The sequence below is a fragment of the Lepisosteus platostomus genome, chromosome 17 (genome assembly GCF_059453375.1).
Source record: "Lepisosteus platostomus isolate fLepPlt1 chromosome 17, fLepPlt1.hap1, whole genome shotgun sequence".
In the NCBI taxonomy this organism is placed as follows: domain Eukaryota; kingdom Metazoa; phylum Chordata; class Actinopteri; order Semionotiformes; family Lepisosteidae; genus Lepisosteus; species Lepisosteus platostomus.
Window position 1 is genome coordinate 4,975,876 of NC_142627.1, and position 17,507 is coordinate 4,993,382.

General features: G+C 48.0%; 1 protein-coding gene across 1 annotated transcript; it reads left to right on the forward strand.

Moving 5' to 3' along the window:
• The first annotated feature begins 1,651 nt into the window (after positions 1 to 1,651).
• Positions 1,652 to 15,389, forward strand: LOC148645946 (GTP-binding protein 2-like). The gene is made up of 12 exons (XM_088610197.1): positions 1,652 to 2,043; positions 5,076 to 5,102; positions 5,589 to 5,773; positions 6,061 to 6,169; positions 6,436 to 6,633; positions 7,508 to 7,682; positions 9,447 to 9,666; positions 10,108 to 10,243; positions 10,759 to 10,817; positions 10,907 to 11,078; positions 11,797 to 11,961; positions 12,350 to 15,389. The coding sequence occupies exons 1-12, from the start codon at positions 1,849 to 1,851 to the stop codon at positions 12,512 to 12,514; spliced, it is 1,806 nt and encodes a 601-aa protein (XP_088466323.1). The 5' UTR covers positions 1,652 to 1,848; the 3' UTR covers positions 12,515 to 15,389.
• Positions 15,390 to 17,507: the final 2,118 nt, after the last annotated feature.

The window sequence follows — 17,507 nt, forward strand, 5'->3', positions numbered from 1 at the left end:
CCTAGTGTGGCACTTTCTGTTGCTGCTGTTGTTGTGTTGTATTTGTAGCTGATACTTGTAGTGTCTGTGCAAATCGTGATCAGGGGAGTCTCCTGTCCAAGACCTTGCCTAGGGCCTGCAAGTATTTTTTTGTTGAACTAAGAAAACATGTTGGCGTTTGCAACCTAGGAGTAGTTTCACAATGAGGACAACAATATTGCTGGCTTCATTTGATATTCTTCACCTCTAACCTCACCCATTGCTGACGCAAAGACAGGCAAGAGTCAAGCATAGACATCCCCTCTTCTGTGGACGGGGATTCTGATTTGAGTTGTAGCCAATAGGAGGAGAGATTGGGTTAAGAACCCAGCCCACTTTTGGTTCCTCATGAATATTCAGTGATCACTGATAAGGATCTCCATGGAAACATTTCCATGTGGATAATCCTAATGGAAGCCCGCTCAAAAAATAACCAATCATAACCAATAACCAAATAAGTTTCTGAAGCGCAGAAAAGAAGAGCAGGATAAGCGATCTCAAAACAGAGGTACGCTCCAATCATTTTAATAATACATCATTTGCATGATAATGTAATTTGGATTTAATTTGCTTTTGAGTCTATCAGATCCATGTTAGTAGCAAATAGTAGACGAACCACATTTTCAAGATCAAGATGTAGACTACGAGAGGTGTTTTACTTGAAGTTAACAGATTCATGTTTCTCTAATTGTACACAAGCTGTGTGGGATACCTGGCTAAAAATCAGTGCTGCTAGGCCAAACAAAAGCTTGAAGGTGAATGCGCAGTACAAAAAACTGTTCAGTGTTTATACGTGATCAGAGTTAAAACATATTTGTTTTCCTTGGGGTTTCTGCTGTATTTCAATGAATGGGGGTATCGTGAACCCAACCTGTAGCCCTTCAGATTGCAGTCTCTCTCCCAGTGACAGTGGCAGGAGCAGAGAGGAGCTGCTCAGAGCTCAAGATGATTAAAACACTCCTGAGGTCAGCCCTGGCACAAGGCCATCATGAGCATCAGTCACGCTGTGGGTCGACTACTATGGCATGAAGATGCAATTGATGATTTTGCCTCCCGAAAATCTAGTCGAATGATTTATAGAACATTTTTTGGATGCTCCCATCTGCTTGGCCTGTTATCTTTGTAAAATGTATGCTTCTTGTTCTTGTCTGTAACGTATCATGTGCTCTTCAAAGTTGAACAGTACGTTTTCCAGTTAAATAATTAATTTATTTAATGGTTCTAAACAGTAAAACAAGGTTGTGTTGGGAGCTGATACTAGTAGTGTCTGTGCAAATCGTGAATAAGGGAGGCCCCTTTCCAAGAGCTTGCCTAGGGCCCGCAGGGAGCTTGGGCCGGCCATGGTTTTTGTTGTTGTTGAACTAAGAAAACATGTTTTGGCGTTTGCAACCTAGGAGTAGTTTCACAATGAGGACAACAATATTGGTGGCTTCATTTGACATTCTTCACCTCTAACCTCACCCGTCGCTGATGCAAAGACAGGCAAGAGTCGAGCGCAGACATGCCCTCTTCCGTGGGCGGGGATTCTGATGTGAGTCATAGCCAATAGGAGGAGAGACTGGATTGAAATCCCAGCCCACTTTTGGTTCCTCATGAATATTCAGTGGACGTCATCGAAAATATTTCCCTCTCTGTCATCAGCCTTGACGTATATCCGCTTCAGTGAGCTCAGTGCTGAGGTATCGTTTTCGGGTGCAGAGGGGGTGCAGTGTTTTTGTTTTTATTCCCTCTCTGTAGCCCAGCAGATGCGTTACCGGCGCTGTCCCGGTTTTCGGAAGTCGAAAGAGCCGCGACGCATCTGAGGGGGAGGAGAGAGGCCGCGGCCGCACGATGGACTCGCGGATGGCGGAGCTCTTCGGTACCGGCTCCGGCTTGAAGCCGGGCTCGCAGGGACTGGCTGCCGGTTCGGGGAACGGGTTCGGGATGATGTCCAAAAAGTCGACCTCGAAAAACGGCAAGAAAGCGAAGAACCGGGCGAGCAGAAGCACGAAGCCCAGCAACAACCCGCCGTACCTGCCCCCGGAGGTGAGACCGCGGAGCGAGCGGAGACCGGGTCTCGGACCCAGTCAGAACCCGTCCGGACTGCAGCATGTTTGTGCTGAGCCGCAGTTCGTGTTCCAGACTTGCTTTCTGTTTCGGATGAGCAGATACGAGCTCCCGCGATGTTACAAATGCATGTAATTTACGAACAGGAAGGCAGCTGGCTGGGCTTGAGCGTTTTAAACCCGTGAGGTTGGGGTTAACTCAGAATAACAGCCCTGAGATGTGGTTAGGAACGAACATTAAGACGACAGTAGTCATAGTATCAACTACTATTTTTTTTTTTTCGCTAAGTGAACCAATAGAGGGAGAGAGTGCTGTCAGGGCACAGGACGGAAGAGAGAAGGTTGTTTGATTGTCTGATTGTGGACAGTCAGCTGACAGATGTTTTCTCAGTGTCCTTGTTGTTGTTGTGTTATATAGTTGTTTTTTTCTGTTGTAGTATAGCTGTTTATCACGTTTTGTAGTTTGTTAGTTGTCTGTTGTTGTGCTTTGGCGTTATGGTAATGTTGTGGTTCTTAGCCCTGGTCCCGGATTACTCCTGTGTGTCTGCTGTTTTTTTTCCAGCTGGGTTCTTAATCACTAGCAAATTTATTTTGATTTCTGATATTCATCTGGACTGAGGCAGTAGAAAAGACACTGACACAGTGATACAAGGAGAATCTGAAACAGTGTCACTCTCACCTGTGTGTGTTCATCTTCAGTCGGTCACATGTTAAGAGCAGTTTAGTCAGTTTAGTCAGTCATGTTTAGGCAGTATGAAGCAAACTCTTAATGACCTAGCTGATATAAGACTGCATAATAATAATAATAATTGCTTACACTTATATAGCGCTTTTCTGGACACTCCACTCAAAGCGCTTTACAGGTAATGGGGATCCCCTCCACCACCACTGTGCAGTCCCACCTGGATGATGCGACGGCAGACATAGTGCGCCAGAACACTCCCCACACACCAGCTATCAGTGGGGAGGAGAGCAGAGTAATGAAGTCAATTTATAGATGGGGATTATTAGGAGGCCATGATTGGTAAAGGCCAAGGGGAAATTTGGCCAGGACGCCATGGTTACACCCCTTGTCTTTTCGAGCAACGCCCTGGGATTTTTAATGACCACAGAGAGTCAGGACCTCGGTTTTACGTCTCATCCGAAGGACGGCGCCTGTTTACAGTATAGTGTCCCCGTGCATAAAGTTCTGTATATTGAAGTTGAAAGACATAAGACATTTACATACAACATATAGAACATTACTGAGAGACAGGTTCACTGCTCCTCAGGCTAATAAAGTCAGTAAGAGAGAGAGAGAGAGAGGAGCGTCAGTGCAAAACAGCTTCTGGGCCTCGGTACAGTTTTAGAAACTTAATCTATGAAACACTATCAGCATTGATGCCTCAGGTATGTCAGATCACACAGTGGAGGGAACTGAGCTCTGTCTCCACAGGCCCCAGTCCCTCTCTGCCTGCTGACTTCATCTGTGTTACAGTATAACTGGGAAGCAAATAGCCCATCAGAGCTGAAAACAGGAAGAAGTCATGTTAGCTAATATCATTTCTAGCATATTCAGAGCTGCTGCAGTTTTAAGGAACTGCACTTGTGTCAGATGAATTAATCTGAGCAGCATCACAGGAGTGGAAATAACAGCGGGGGAAAAATGCGGGCAGATTTTACTTATTTCCAAACTCGGGATCCTGGAGCTGTTGGGCATACCATCGTGCAGCACAAGATCTTGAACAAAAATGTTCGGAGTTACTGTAAACAGAATAGTGTATCTGGAATGTGTGCCCTGCTGTCTTCAGAGCGGATGTGAAGACATCTGGGAATTGAACATTTTCTTTTCTTGCTGTGGGTGGCGCCGAGTAAGCGTGCCACTCTGCAGGCTGTGCCGTGCTGGAATGTAACCTGATCCCAGCGTTTCCACAGAGGCAGCCAGGGTGCACTAAAAATAAGCCAGGATAGTGGCCTGCCAGGAGTGAAGAGGAGGCCGCGGTGTCAGAGGAGTTTGAAATACTATGGACTGGTAACAACTCACAGACTGACCTATTCTGTTTGAAGAGGAACCTGAAATTCAGGTGTTAGATTCCTCATCTACTTACTTTTCTGTCAATACACTGTATTGGGAAATGGATGGATCGGGGAATGTGAAATAATAAGCCTTATTACCCAATATCCTAAACTGAAGAGAGTAGAGTCCACTTATAGATTCCGAAAACAGAACACACAGTCTCTTCTAGATGATATATATTGCTTACTTATATGGACATTCCACTCAAAGCGCTTTACAGGTAATGGGGATCCCCTCAACCACCACCAATGTGCAGCATCCACCTGGATGATGCAACGGCAGCCATAGTGCACCAGAACGCTCCCCACACACCAGCTATCAGTGGGGAGGAGAGCAGAGTAATGAAGCCAATTCATACTGTAGATGGGGATTATTAGGAGGCCATGATTGGTAAGGGCCAATGGGAAATTTGGGCAGGGCGCCAGGGTTACACCCCAACTCTTTCCGAGAAACACCCTGGGATTTTTAATGACCACAGAGAGTCAGGACCTCGGTTTTACGTCTCATCCGAAGGACGGTGCCTGTTTACAGTATAGTGTCCCCGTCACTATACTGGGGTATTAGGAGCCACATTGACCGCAGGGTGAGCGCCCCCTACTGGCCCCACTAACACCTCTTCCAGCAGCAACCTTAGTTTTTCCCAGGAGTTCTCCCATCCAGGTACTGGCCAGGCTCACACCTGCTCAGCTTCAGTGGGTTGCCAGTTGTGAGTTGCAGGGTGATATGGCTGCTGATATTACTTAGTATGTCAAACACAGTATCCTAAAATATTGGATAAACTGGGAATTTATCCATTTACAATGCCAGGCACACTGAAGGGAACACCTGGTAGGTTTTATCCTGCCCTGTGGTGCTTTGCCTGTCCACCTCTGTTGCCATATTGTTGAGTCCCGTGTGCGGCAGCAGCCTTGTTCTTCCAGCCCTGCGTGCTAATGCTCTCTCTTTCTCTCTTGTAGGCTGAGGAAGGAAACATAGAGTACAAGGTAAGCGCCTGTCCTGCTGAGGGATTCTCCCTCATGGCCCCCTTTCCTGTTCCACAGGCCTCAGACAGACACTGCCGGGTCAGGATGGGGCTGGTCAGGAATAGCGGGGCTCAACGTTGAGAGTCTCCTTCTGGCCCGGCAGGGGCTCAGCTGGTAGAGGCCCGAGCTTGGCTGGGTACACTCGTTCTGGGACTGTGGGTTTAAATCTGGGCTCGTCTTAGACACGCCTGCGACCAGGACTCGTTGAGCATCAGCGCAAACCTTGGCGTGTGCTGCCAGCGGGTGGGCAGGGTTTCCTCTGTGTTTGGGCCTGTGGGCTCCTCCTGCCCGAAGCGTAGCCGAGTCTTCTGGTGATTGATCATGAGAGCAGTAGGACTGGAGTGTGTGACGGGGAGGAGCAGTCGGACAGGGATCGGGGATACTGGGGCCAGGGGAGCTGGCCGCCGCGAGTCCTGGTGCACTCAGCCGAGCTGTGTGTGTGTGCAGCTGAAGCTGGTGAGCCCCACGCAGTACCGCTTCGAGCACCTCGTGACGCAGATGAAGTGGAGGCTGCAGGAGGGGCGCGGCGAGGCGGTCTACCAGATCGGGGTGGAGGACAACGGGCTGCTGGTGGGGCTGTCGGAGGAGGACATGAGGGCCTCGCTGAAGACCCTGCGCCGCATGGCCGAGAAGTAGGTGGACCTCACCAAGGAGCAGCCTGGGAGCAAAGACCTGCCTCGGAGCTTTGCTGCCAGGCTGTAGACTGGAAATGCATGAATTATGTATATGTGATGTTTTTTAAGCATCCAGACAAATAAGTAAGTTCATAATTGGCAAGTGTGACATGAGTTAGAATGATATAAGTAGTCACAAGTTAGAAATGATGATGCAATTACACACTTTGCTCAAGTAAACCATTAGGATCAAAATGTTTGTGGAGTTTATATGACCCTTGACCTCTGCCTGGGTCTGTGTCCAGGGTTGGTGCTGACATCACAGTTCTCAGGGAGAGAGAGGTGGACTACGACTCTGATGTGCCCCGAAAAATCGCCGAAGTCCTGGTCAGGAAAGTGCCGGATGACCAGCAGGTGAGCTGTTTTGAAGGAGCACTGCTCCTCACGAGCGTTAGAAGAGGTTTGATGAGACAGTGGAGTGGAAACATGTCATTGGCAGATGCTTCACTAAAAGAGAGGGCTTCAGGGGAGTCCCGAACAGAACAGCACAGCAGTCAAAGACCGAAAGGAGTGGCGACGGTACTGACTTGCGGTCGCTGTGTAGCACATGTTTCTGGCGATGCAGTCGTGTCAGCCAGCGTTCACCTCTGAGCGCCCTGCGCTGTGCCTGTGCTCTTCAGTTCCTGGACCTGCGCGTGGCTGTCCTGGGCAACGTGGACTCGGGGAAGTCGACCCTGCTGGGGGTGCTGACACAGGGCGAGCTGGACAACGGGCGAGGGCGTGCGCGCCTCAACCTCTTCAGACACCTCCACGAGATCCAGTCGGGCCGCACGTCCAGCATCAGTTTTGAGATCCTGGGCTTCAACAGCAAGGGAGAGGTAAGGAAGCCCTGTAGGGCTGCAGTGTCAGGAGCTCCTTACTATCCGTAGATTAGTAATCCTGACCTTCAGGTGGATCTGCCGGGAGCACAGACTTCCTTTAAAGGAAGTGGTATTCGATTCAGGAGTCAGAGCCCATACTGAAGGCTATTTCTGACTCAGGATAAGGACCGTATAAGATGAATTGCCTTGTTCTGAGCATGGATTGATTGGCTTGTTTTACAAGATATTGCTTGTCAATTCTGGATCAGTAGCCTGCAAAGATATTCTGACCAAGCATTAACAGCACAGAAGAGACACTGGCAGTCTTTTGCAAGTTCTGATCTTTGTAGTGGTGGCACTTCTTTGTGTAGCTGAATTCACGTATATACCTTTTTTTTTTGTCACACTGGCTGTAGTCTCCTTTGAATCCATTCTGAAGACAGAAATATAAGTTTTTCAAGATGAGGCTGTCGTGTGTACGTGCACTGCTGTTTTTGGACCTGAAGAACCACTGCAAACTCCTGATTGTTACCTAGTGCACAGGTGCAAATAAGCAATTACAAAGTGTTTTTCACCCAGTCTAGGGTTTTAGTTGGATTGAAGCAACTCTGCACTTGTTGCTTAGTAATTTACATTAGTTTTGAGTAAATCTGCATGCATAGGCAGGTAGAAAGAGAAAAGGTGTTTGCTTTCTTGCACGCAAAAAAGAAAGTTGCACAGCAGCTGGGCCGCTTTGATGAGAGTCTGTTCTCTGTCAGTGTGCCCAGCGCGTGACCCCTCCTCTTAGGGTTGTTTCAGGGTGATCATGCCCAGTGCAGTCAGTGGTGGAGGGCAGCAGGGCTGCACGCTGCAGGTTTGCTATCTGAATCCCTAACCCCGCCACCCCTTGCAGGTGGTGAACTACAGCGAGTCTCGCACAGCAGAGGAGATTTGTGAGAGCGCCTCCAAAATGATCACCTTCATCGACCTGGCTGGCCACCACAAGTACCTGAAGACCACCATCTTCGGCCTGACCAGCTACTGCCCGGACTTCGCCATGCTGGTGGTCGGTGCAAACACAGGCATAGGTAATCCCTCCTAGAGGACTGACGGAAACAGGGCTGGACAGGTCTGAGTCATTGACTGTGTTTTCAGGTCAGGGTGCATTGTTTCTCCCTCTTCTGTTGTGCAAATACCCTGACTTGCTTTGTGGACAATACTGTGACCTGTGACCTATGACCTGTGATCAGGTTTTGAAACCCAGGCTACCTTGCCCTGGAGTGGCGGGAACTACAGCAAGTTTCTCACAGCAGAGGAGATCTGCAATGCTGGGGCTGTTTTTAGCTGCCTGTTCTCCGGGGTTCTTGGGTTTCAGTGAGTGACAGAAGTGGGGGCAGAGTGAGTAGAGAGCCTACTCGTGCCAACATGACCTACATCTGCAAAACTGTATCTAACTTTTATTGTTGGTGAGCTAAAATATAAATTTACAGAAGCGACTGTGAGGTTGTCCTAACTTCTAGATATGTTTTTAAAAGCAGTCAGCAGTCACGATTGCAGCTGGCACAACCTATATATGCTGACATTCAATAAATGAAGACCGAGCAGTGTTTTAAAATGGCTGTCTTCCACAATCAGTTATTAGTGTGATTTCCGGTGTATGCGTCTTTCCAGGGAAGATTAACCCTGTCCTGGAAATACAGAAGGGAGCTCTGTGACTTGGCCGTCAGTTCAGACGAGCCTGCTCTTGACATGAGCTCAGGGGTGCAGGAGCAGGATGTGGAGGTGCTCTCACGAACAGGGTAGTCAAGCTGGTGTAGGAGCGAAGCCCCATGCAGCCAAGCGACACCATGTTCATTCACAGGATCAGTGAAGCCCGGCTGTGTGTCACCAGCACTGAGCTAGTAGTGAACAGAACCAGAGGTCAGGCTTTGCACACCTGAGCTGCTGCAGTACCTCCTGACGCTGTGTAAGAGGTGTTATTTTTAGGGAAGCTGTGCTGGGTCGGCTGACGGCTGTACGTGTGCAATGCTGGACACGTGACGCCGGGGGGGCTGGAGCGGCTCTGTGAAATTCTGCTTCCCTCCTGCCTCGCTATTAAACCTGCTGATGGCTCTCGGTCTCAGTGGCCCAGCAGAGCGCGCGGCGTCCAGCTCAGCCCCACCGCCTTCGGCATTCCTGAGTGCACCTGGGGGTGTTCAGGAGTTCAGGCAGTGAAACAGGAAGATGAATGAGTCCTCTTTCAGTGTCGGACAGAGATTGTAGCCATTTACTGTCCATACAGTATGAGGACAAGATCCTGTCTCTGAAGTTCAGAGGTTGGGATTCATACCCAACCAATGGAAAAGGTGGCAGTGATCAGGGCTTTTGATCAATGGGATCAGGAGAACTGTACATGACTTCCTTTCCATTCTTCACTTTAAAAATCACAGTGTAAAACCAGGGTGAAGAGATGAAACAATGGACGCAAGCTCACAGTATTTGTATTTCATGCAGTATTTGTATTTCTGACTTTGAAATTATCATTCTGAAGCTTGAGTTCAGTGCTGCTTGTTTTTCCAATGTCCTTCTCCTTTATGTCTTATCAGTTCTGTGTAACTTTCCCTTTACAAGTTGAAAAGGGGCCTGCCTGGTAACAGTTTTGTGTAACATGCTCATGTTTCTTTGGCTTTATTTCTTTAATCCGGACTTTTGTGAGTAGAGCTCTACTAAGGACCATTTCGTATTCTTTGAACTTATTTATCGTTCTTATTATTCTAGTTTGCATTGCACAGTGTAACATGCTCACAGATGATGGAGTTGAGCGCTGCGTCTGTGTGACTCATCAGGGAAACGTGTGTTTATCGTGTCTGCAGCGGGCACCACTCGGGAGCACTTGGGCCTGGCCATGGCTCTGAAGGTGCCCATCTTCATCGTGGTCAGCAAGGTGGACCTGTGCACCAAGGGCACCATCGAGAGGACTGTGCGCCAGCTGGAGCGCATCCTCAAGCAGCCCGGTTGCAACAAAGTGCCCATGGTGGTGTCCAACGCTGACGACGCCGTCACCGCCGCCCAGCAGTTCGCGCAGTCTCCGAGGTAAGTCACTCTCTTTCATTTCCACATGGCTTGCTGCTGTCAAGGGAGAGATGGAGCCACATGTAGCCTCTGGAATGCCCCCAGGTTCGATTCTCTCCCTCTGTAAGCCCACAGCTTCGGCAGACAGACCGGCCAGCCCGTGGGCACTTGGCAGGCCTCAGGGGCTGCTGTTACTTGGCAAGCTGAGGATACCAGACCTCAGGTTCACACGCTTGGCACCTGAGTGCCACTGTTTGGCTAATCGTGGTCCCAGCTGGCTGGTGACGCAGCACATATTCGAATTCTCCGCAACATGGAGCGAGGCTTGTGCAATGAAAGCCATTTGGGAATACACTTTAGAAGTATTATTCATCTCAGAAGCATTATTTATTATTTATTGCACTGAATGACTGAGTTTTTTTATTCTAGTGTTCGTTTTGTTGTGTTGTCTTCTCCTCACAGCATCACGCCAATCTTCACCCTTTCCAGCGTGTCCGGGGAGAGCCTGGACCTCCTCAAGGTCTTCTTCAACATCTTGCCCCCGCTCAGCAACAGCAAAGAGCAGGAGGAGCTCATGCAGCAGCTCACGGAGTTTCAGGTACGGTCAGGCCTGGGCTCTGCACCACGCTGGACACTGCAGGTCCGGTCAGGCCTGGGCTCTGTATCACACTGGACACTGCAGGTCCGGTCAGGCCTGGGCTCTGCACCACGCTGGACACTGCAGGTCCGGTCAGGCCTGGGCTCTGCACCACGCTGGACACTGCAGGTCCGGTCAGGCCTGGGCTCTGTATCACACTGGACACTGCAGGTCCGGTCAGGCCTGGGCTCTGCACCACGCTGGACACTGCAGGTCTGGTCAGGCCTGGGCTCTGCACCACGCTGGACACTGCAGGTCCGGTCAGGCCTGGGCTCTGTATCACACTGGACACTGCAGGTCTGGTCAGGCCTGGGCTCTGCACCACGCTGGACACTGCAGGTCCGGTCAGGCCTGGGCTCTGTATCACACTGGACACTCATACACATTGTCTGCTGTAGTGTGGCGGTCAAGTGTTTTTGCCTCTTTGTACAAGAGGTGTGTGTTTGTCTTTGTGAAAAACACTGCTCTCTCCCCAGGTTGATGAGATCTACACCGTTCCAGACGTGGGCACAGTGGTTGGGGGAACCCTGTACAGGTGAGGGCTCTGCGGTGTCCCTGCAGTCCGTGTGGCTCCCCGCTCCCTGCAGCGACTGAGCCGCCGCCTCCCTCCCCCTCTCTCCCCAGCGGGATCTGCCGGGAGGGCGAGCGGCTGGTGGTGGGTCCCACCGACGAGGGGAAGTTCCTGGGGCTGAAGGTGTGCAGCATCCAGAGGAACCGCTCCGCCTGCAGGGTGCTGCGGGCTGGCCAGGCCGCCACGCTGGCGCTCGGGGACTTCGACCGCTCGCTGCTCCGCAAGGTGAGGCGCCGGCCCTGGTCTCAGGAGCTCAGCGCTGGGGCTGGGGTGGGGCTGGGTACGCATGGGGCGGACCTGGGGCGTGTCTGGTGTGGATCTGGGCATGCATGGGGCGGGTCTGGGGTGGGTGGCAGACCAAGTGGTTGAAGTTGATACTTCGACCTCCTTCAAGAAATGGTTGGGTGTGATCTTGGGGTCGATAAGCGATTAACTACCAAACGGATCAGATGGGCCGAATGGCTCCATGTGCTTATGTGCCGGAGGACCAGTACCAGGTCGCTGGTGTAAGGGGTGCGGGTGGACCAGTAGGTAGCGCTGTTCCCTGTGGACCAGAGGTTCCAGATGTTAAACCTAGGTCCCAGCTACATGGTTAATAAAACTCTAAGGGGATTTTTATAGACTAGACTAGAGAGCAGCCTGGTGTCCTGACTCCTGGCTTGGTCAATTTCAGTGCAGCTGGTGAAGTTGTTTCGTGGCATGAGCAGCTGGCTGTCACTCAGGTGGAGCTGCTTTTCAGGGGGGTTGAAGTGGGCCCTTTATATGTATGAAATGCTATTGGGATGAAAAGAGCTACAGGATATAATTTCAAGAATTAACTATTTACACTGGAAATGCTCCTCAAACACTAGCATTGTATCTGGAGAGTTTCTGCGAAGTTGTCTTTTTAAGTCTGGTAACAGTGACATACGCGAGAGCACCTCACTGTTGATTTTGGCTGCAGGGAATGGTGATGGTCAGTCCAGAGATGAATCCCACCATCTGCTGGCTGTTCGAAGCCGAGATTGTGCTGCTGTTCCATGCCAAGACCTTCCGGAAAGGCTTCCAGGTCACCGTCCACGTGGGGAACGTCCGGCAGACTGCAACCGTGGAGTGCCTGCGCGGGAAGGTGGGTGAGGCCGGAGTTCGGGTCGGGTGCAGTCCAGGGTGTCACAGTTTCCATTTCACCCCCCTTGTCTATTAAGCTTGTCCTCCATGTGTCCACCTCTCCTGTGCTGAGTCCATCCATGTGTATTTCCATAGCACCTTTCTCAGTGCAACAGTGCCAACACCCCACATTCCAGTCTGCTGATTTAATATAGAAGAATGCGAGGGTTTTCGCCTGCACCTGCCAGCACTGATGGTGGCCAGTGTGGTTTGGGGAATGGTGTTTTTCTCTTCCAGCTGTGCATACTACAGTGACCCCAACTGCTTCTAAATGATCTTGGCGCTGTTGGGTTGGTCTTGTTTCGAATGCTTCGCTGTGGCGGTAAAGGCGCTCTCTGCTCCCATCTCAGGACGAGCTGCGGACTGGGGAGAAGGCGGTAGTGCGCTTCAAGTTCATCAAGCACCCTGAGTACTTGAAAGTGGGAGCCAAGCTGCTGTTCCGGGAGGGGGTGACCAAGGGCATTGGCCATGTGACCTACCTGCAGCCCGTCTCCCTCTACCAGCACCACCCTTAGGAGACGGACGAGACTCCTAGGACACCTCATCACCAGCCAGTCTGAGCAGAGGGACCTACGTTTCGTTTGACCTGCATTTGCTCGCCTTTAATCTGACAGCTATCATTACAGAAGCGATTGTTCTTCACACGTATGCCTGGCCCACAGCCTTTTTTTACTTGTCTGTAGCTTGGCCAGCTACTTTTAATTTCAGCCAGCCGAACTTTACGTTTTACACTTGGGTCTCCTTTCATTTTGCTGTTTTTTTTAAGGTGCAGATTCTTGTAGAGACTCTCTCGAAATCCCGTGTGCCTGGGATTATGTCCACAGAGATTAGCCAAATCTTTAAATGGCTCCAGAATCTCAGATTCAAAAGGTCTTTAATTTCTGACTTTAATTTAATGAAAAGCACCATTTGAACCACCATCAGTCCCTCACAATGCAGGAGTGGCGTCATGAGTGGAAGTGAATGAGTTTTAGCATAGCGCGTACTGTGGTTTGTGCACAAAGTTTTGTTGAAGAACTGAACCTTTCTGCTCCAAAAACTTTGATAACTTGCCCAGCGATATTTACAGTACCAAACCAGAAGTGATGTAGCAAGATGGTTTTAAAACAGTCTCTGACCACTAAAACATCTTCAGTCAGGCTTCCCATGAAAGGAAAATTGAGCCTGTGGAGAAATGGATCAGTGAGCCACTGAGAAATATTGTTTGGGAGGTTCAGCAGCATCTTTATGTTATGCATGTGATCATCATGGTAACATAATTTTGAAGATGATTCCTTCCAGCAGCTGTGACTGTTTGATTCAGTTCAGGCTTTATTGTCCCCACGGGGAAATTTGTGTGACTGTGTGTTCTGTCGGACTGTGTGTGGAGTCCTGAGTTCAGTGTTACAGGAACACGTGGCAGCTGGTGTCCTCATACAGATTATTTACCTTTCCTCTCCTTATGGGCTTTGCTTGGCTGATCCTCCGCCTGCTGGGTGTTGATTGAAGTGTTTTTTTCTGTAAGTACCTTTAACCACAGTGGGGAAAGTGTCCAAGTGCATTATTTGCTCTGGATTGTTGTGTTTTCATACAGAGAAGCAATCTGTTCTTCTCTAACATAACCCTTCTTTAATAGTCATATTCCTGTTTAATCCTGAGCAAATCTGTCTGCAGTAGAAAACAGTGACCTAACGAAATTGCTCTGTGGGCACTGTAGAGGCAGCTTTGACTTGTCGATGTGGGGTGGTTCTGTGCGCTAGAGTCTGCCCCCGACTACTTTGGGATTCTTGCACTCTTCAGAACTGAGTGGGGCTTTGTGCTTCTGGAGAGGTTGCGTTATACAAGAATGGGTGAATTATTGCCTTCAGTGCCTGAAACAGACCCACATGAAGCTGTTGTGACAGCAGCATGATGCAGGCTGTGCAGAAAGGCTGAAGGTGCTGTTTTATATGCCCAATACTGTGATGCAGCCTGCCAACTGAGGTTATCTACAGAACTGGGCTGTTGTACTGACTAGGCGCAGTTCTTTATTTCCATATTCACAAGTGACTTTGGGTTTTTTGTTGTCTCTAATTACGTACGCAATAAAGAACCTTGTGTTTCAGTGAAGGAGAGGCTGCCTTTGGCCCAGTGTCCAGTGCTCTAAGGCCACAGAGCTCCCTGGTCCTGCGGCCTCTGCAGGGGCCTGTCAGGTGCTTTGCTGCAGTCGTTGCTTTCCAATGTGGAGCATTGTGCTTGTGCTGGACAGAGCATCTGCCACTCGTTCAGGATTCTGCAGCTTCTGAAGCAGGGTTCGTGAGAAAAACCAGTTGTGCAGGTTTTTAGTCCAGCCCAGCTCTCAAGGGGCTGATCGAACTAATTATAGGCTTAATTTGAGTAGTCTAAAAGATTCTCCAAGCTCTTCAGGCACTGCATCTTGGTAGAGACCTATTTTACACACCTGGAGCTGGGAACAGAAGTAAAATCTACCTTGACAGCTTGCTTGCTGTGGAAAAAAGTTTCCCTCTTAAGTACTGCAGGTCAAAATGTGCTGAGTAATGGAGAACACTTGAATTGGTGAATATGCTGTCTGCCACACTCTGAAAGCCAACTTTCCTTCATGCTACAGTGTCGGTCTGCTGTCCAGCATGATGTCCTGAGAATGTCGTTAACATGGTTACCAGCTTAGTCATGGTGGGGAACTTGAGTTGTGAAGGTACAATTTCAGCATTGGATTTCAGAAAGGACAAACTGACTGAAAGTTCCTATACAGTAGCGGTACTGCAGTTATCTTTGTATTTTCCACCAGTGGATTGTTATAAAGGGGATTGAAATTACAGTGCCTATAAAAGAAGGAATTATTTTAGAGCTCTGTGGTGTTGGATTAATTTTTGTAACGTTCATGTGGTGCTATTCTTTAACTCGACATTGTGTAGGGTGCTTGGGTGGGTGAACAGGACCCCTTTGAGCTCTGTGTGTGTGTCAGGTCTGTGACTGCTGCTGTGGCCTCTCCATGTGGAGCATTGCTAAGCCGTGCCTCCCACCTCACTGGAACACACAGGGAACACCAACAGGACTGCTGCAGGAGCTCCTACATCCTGTTTCTGTTCTTACTGTTCTGTTCTTTTCTGTGTTCTCGTGCAATGAAGGTATGCAAACCAAAAAAACACACTTTCAAAATGTTGAATGAATTGCTCATGTAAACTTGTTTGCAGAAAAATACTTTTATTCTTGCATTGAGAAAATGTTTCTTTGGTAAGATTTTTGATCTCCACCCACGTTTTCCAGAAGACTTTTTACAGCAGTCTCCCATTTCACAAATATGAGTCTGCACAAGTTCTCTGTTATTTTAATCTTCTTTTGAGTGAAGTTACGGAAATGTATGTACAAAATGCAGTTTGTATATAATGACATAAATAGATTTTTTATTGACTTCTGTGTACTGTGTTCTTCTGTATTGTGAATTTTAAAGAGCTGAATGAAAATTGCCACTGGTGTGAGTGAAGGGACCAGGAGTTTGAGTGTTGAAACCTCAGATCACCGTTAACAAGCTGGAATGGATCATTATGAAAGGAGGTGGTTTCCTTTTCTCAGTGAGATAATCACAAATTAATGTTTTCCATACAGTGCATTCTACTTACACAATTTTTATTTTACACTTAAAAAGATTAATGGTAAAAATCAATTTACCTCTTCTTCTTCAAATCTTACAACGTGTCTGTCTTTATAAACACGTTTTATACATTCTCACATATTTACAGTTGTATCCAAAAGTTTGGGCACCCCTGGTCAAATTGCATGTTTAACTGAATCTCTAAGGGAAAATAAGTAGCCTCAACCTCCTTAAGGTACAAACTTAAACCTGATATATTTCTGCATATTTTGCACAATTACGATTGATTTGCTGAATTTAACCGATTGAAAAAATAAAAAAAGTGTATGTGGCATTTGCAAACGTTTGGGCACCCTTCCAGTTGGTTAATACTTTTTAAGGCCTCTTTGATCGACTTGTTAGATCTTAATTTAAGACGGATAAAGACAATTCCGGTGTTGAATAAATACTCTAACCCTTCTGACCTTTCAGGATGTTGTGCCTGGTCTCAACAACCATGGGCTCCTCTAAGCAGCTGACTCAGGACTTGAAAATAAAAATAATTGACTATTACAAAGCAAGGGAAGACTATAAAAGATATCTTAATGCTTCTAGCTGGAATTTTCACTGTTATTATTGATCATTAAGAAATGGAAGTAAAGGGGAACTTGAAGTCAAGGCAAGATCTGGAAGCCTCAGAAAAATGTCTGATAGAACTGACGATACATTGGTAAGGTATGCAAAGCAGAATCCACATGGGACTGTAGAGGACCTGCAGAAACATTTGCACATGTGACATTCATTTTTTTTTTCAATCTGTTAAATTCAGCAAATAGTAATTGTTTATTAAATGTGCAGAAATCTGTCATGTTTAAGTTTGTACTCTGCAGAGGCTGTTAGCCTCTTTTCATGCATTGTGAAACATGCAATTTGACCTGGGGTGCCCTGTATATGATGAAACACAGGTGAAGAGTTCAATCAAGAACAAAGAGCTTTAAACTGTTCCAGGAATGAGATGAAATTAAATTAAATTCAGCAGGCACTCGCTATGAGACTTGGTTGTGAAAACTATTGTAAATACTGACACAAACAGGCTTGAGGGTGTTGAAACAGAAGCCCTGATGAAGCTGGAGAGCTGTTTTGCAAGAGTCTGCTCTGATGATAAACTGCGTCCACAGGCTTGATAATCCTCAGCCCTCAACCCTGGGCCTGCACAGGGAGATAAGCGAGAGAGAGGAACCACAGGCCTCACAGTCCAGACACAACAGTCAAGTACCAGAGGGCGCCAACTTTGCCCCTCCGCAAACAACAAGAAACAAATTCATTGCCAAAACGGAACCCTGAATACTAAGGCCTCTGTCTGAATCAAACTTAATTGTATTGCCCTTAATCACACCTTCTCAGTTGGGGCTCAATGAACATGTAGGCCATGAAATGTTTGAAAAAAAAGGAATAAATGGTATTGTCCAAACATTAAATAGTCTTGAATGTTACCTAACTTTCTTTAATAAAATGGACACAATTTCAGATTTTCATCTGCTCTTGACAGGAAATAAAACCATTTCACTTCAGCAATTATTTACAGCTATGCAGCTGTTGTGCACAAGTGGTCTCGTCTGAGAACTGTACAGCAGGCAGAACTGTTATGCATAAATGTTGCCTTATTAGTATAATGGCAAAAAACATTCTAGAACAGCAATATTTTCAGCGTGCATTGTGGTACTCTGAAGCCAGCACTCAGCAGGCAAGTCTTTGTTCAACACTATCAGCAAGGGCAATCATTTCAGGAAAATGAAACTAAAACAAAGCAGGTGGAAATCAGGGTCAAAGGGCCATGACTGAAAGCAGCACACTGCCATATAATAGGCTTTGCTGCACCATGTGGGAGACCTGGTCAGTCCCACTGCCCTAGGGAGCTCAGCTCTCCAGGACAACAGCCCCAAATACAGGCTGCCTAC

Bases quoted from the DNA above. Each gene is read 5' to 3' on its own strand.
- LOC148645946 (XM_088610197.1), top strand. From the start codon at position 1,849: ATGGACTCGCGGATGGCGGAGCTCTTCGGTACCGGCTCCGGCTTGAAG. The intron at 6,634-7,507 runs GTAAGGAAGCCC...CACCCCTTGCAG, and splicing joins GCTTCAACAGCAAGGGAGAG to GTGGTGAACTACAGCGAGTC. The intron at 10,818-10,906 runs GTGAGGGCTCTG...CTCTCTCCCCAG, and splicing joins GTTGGGGGAACCCTGTACAG to CGGGATCTGCCGGGAGGGCG.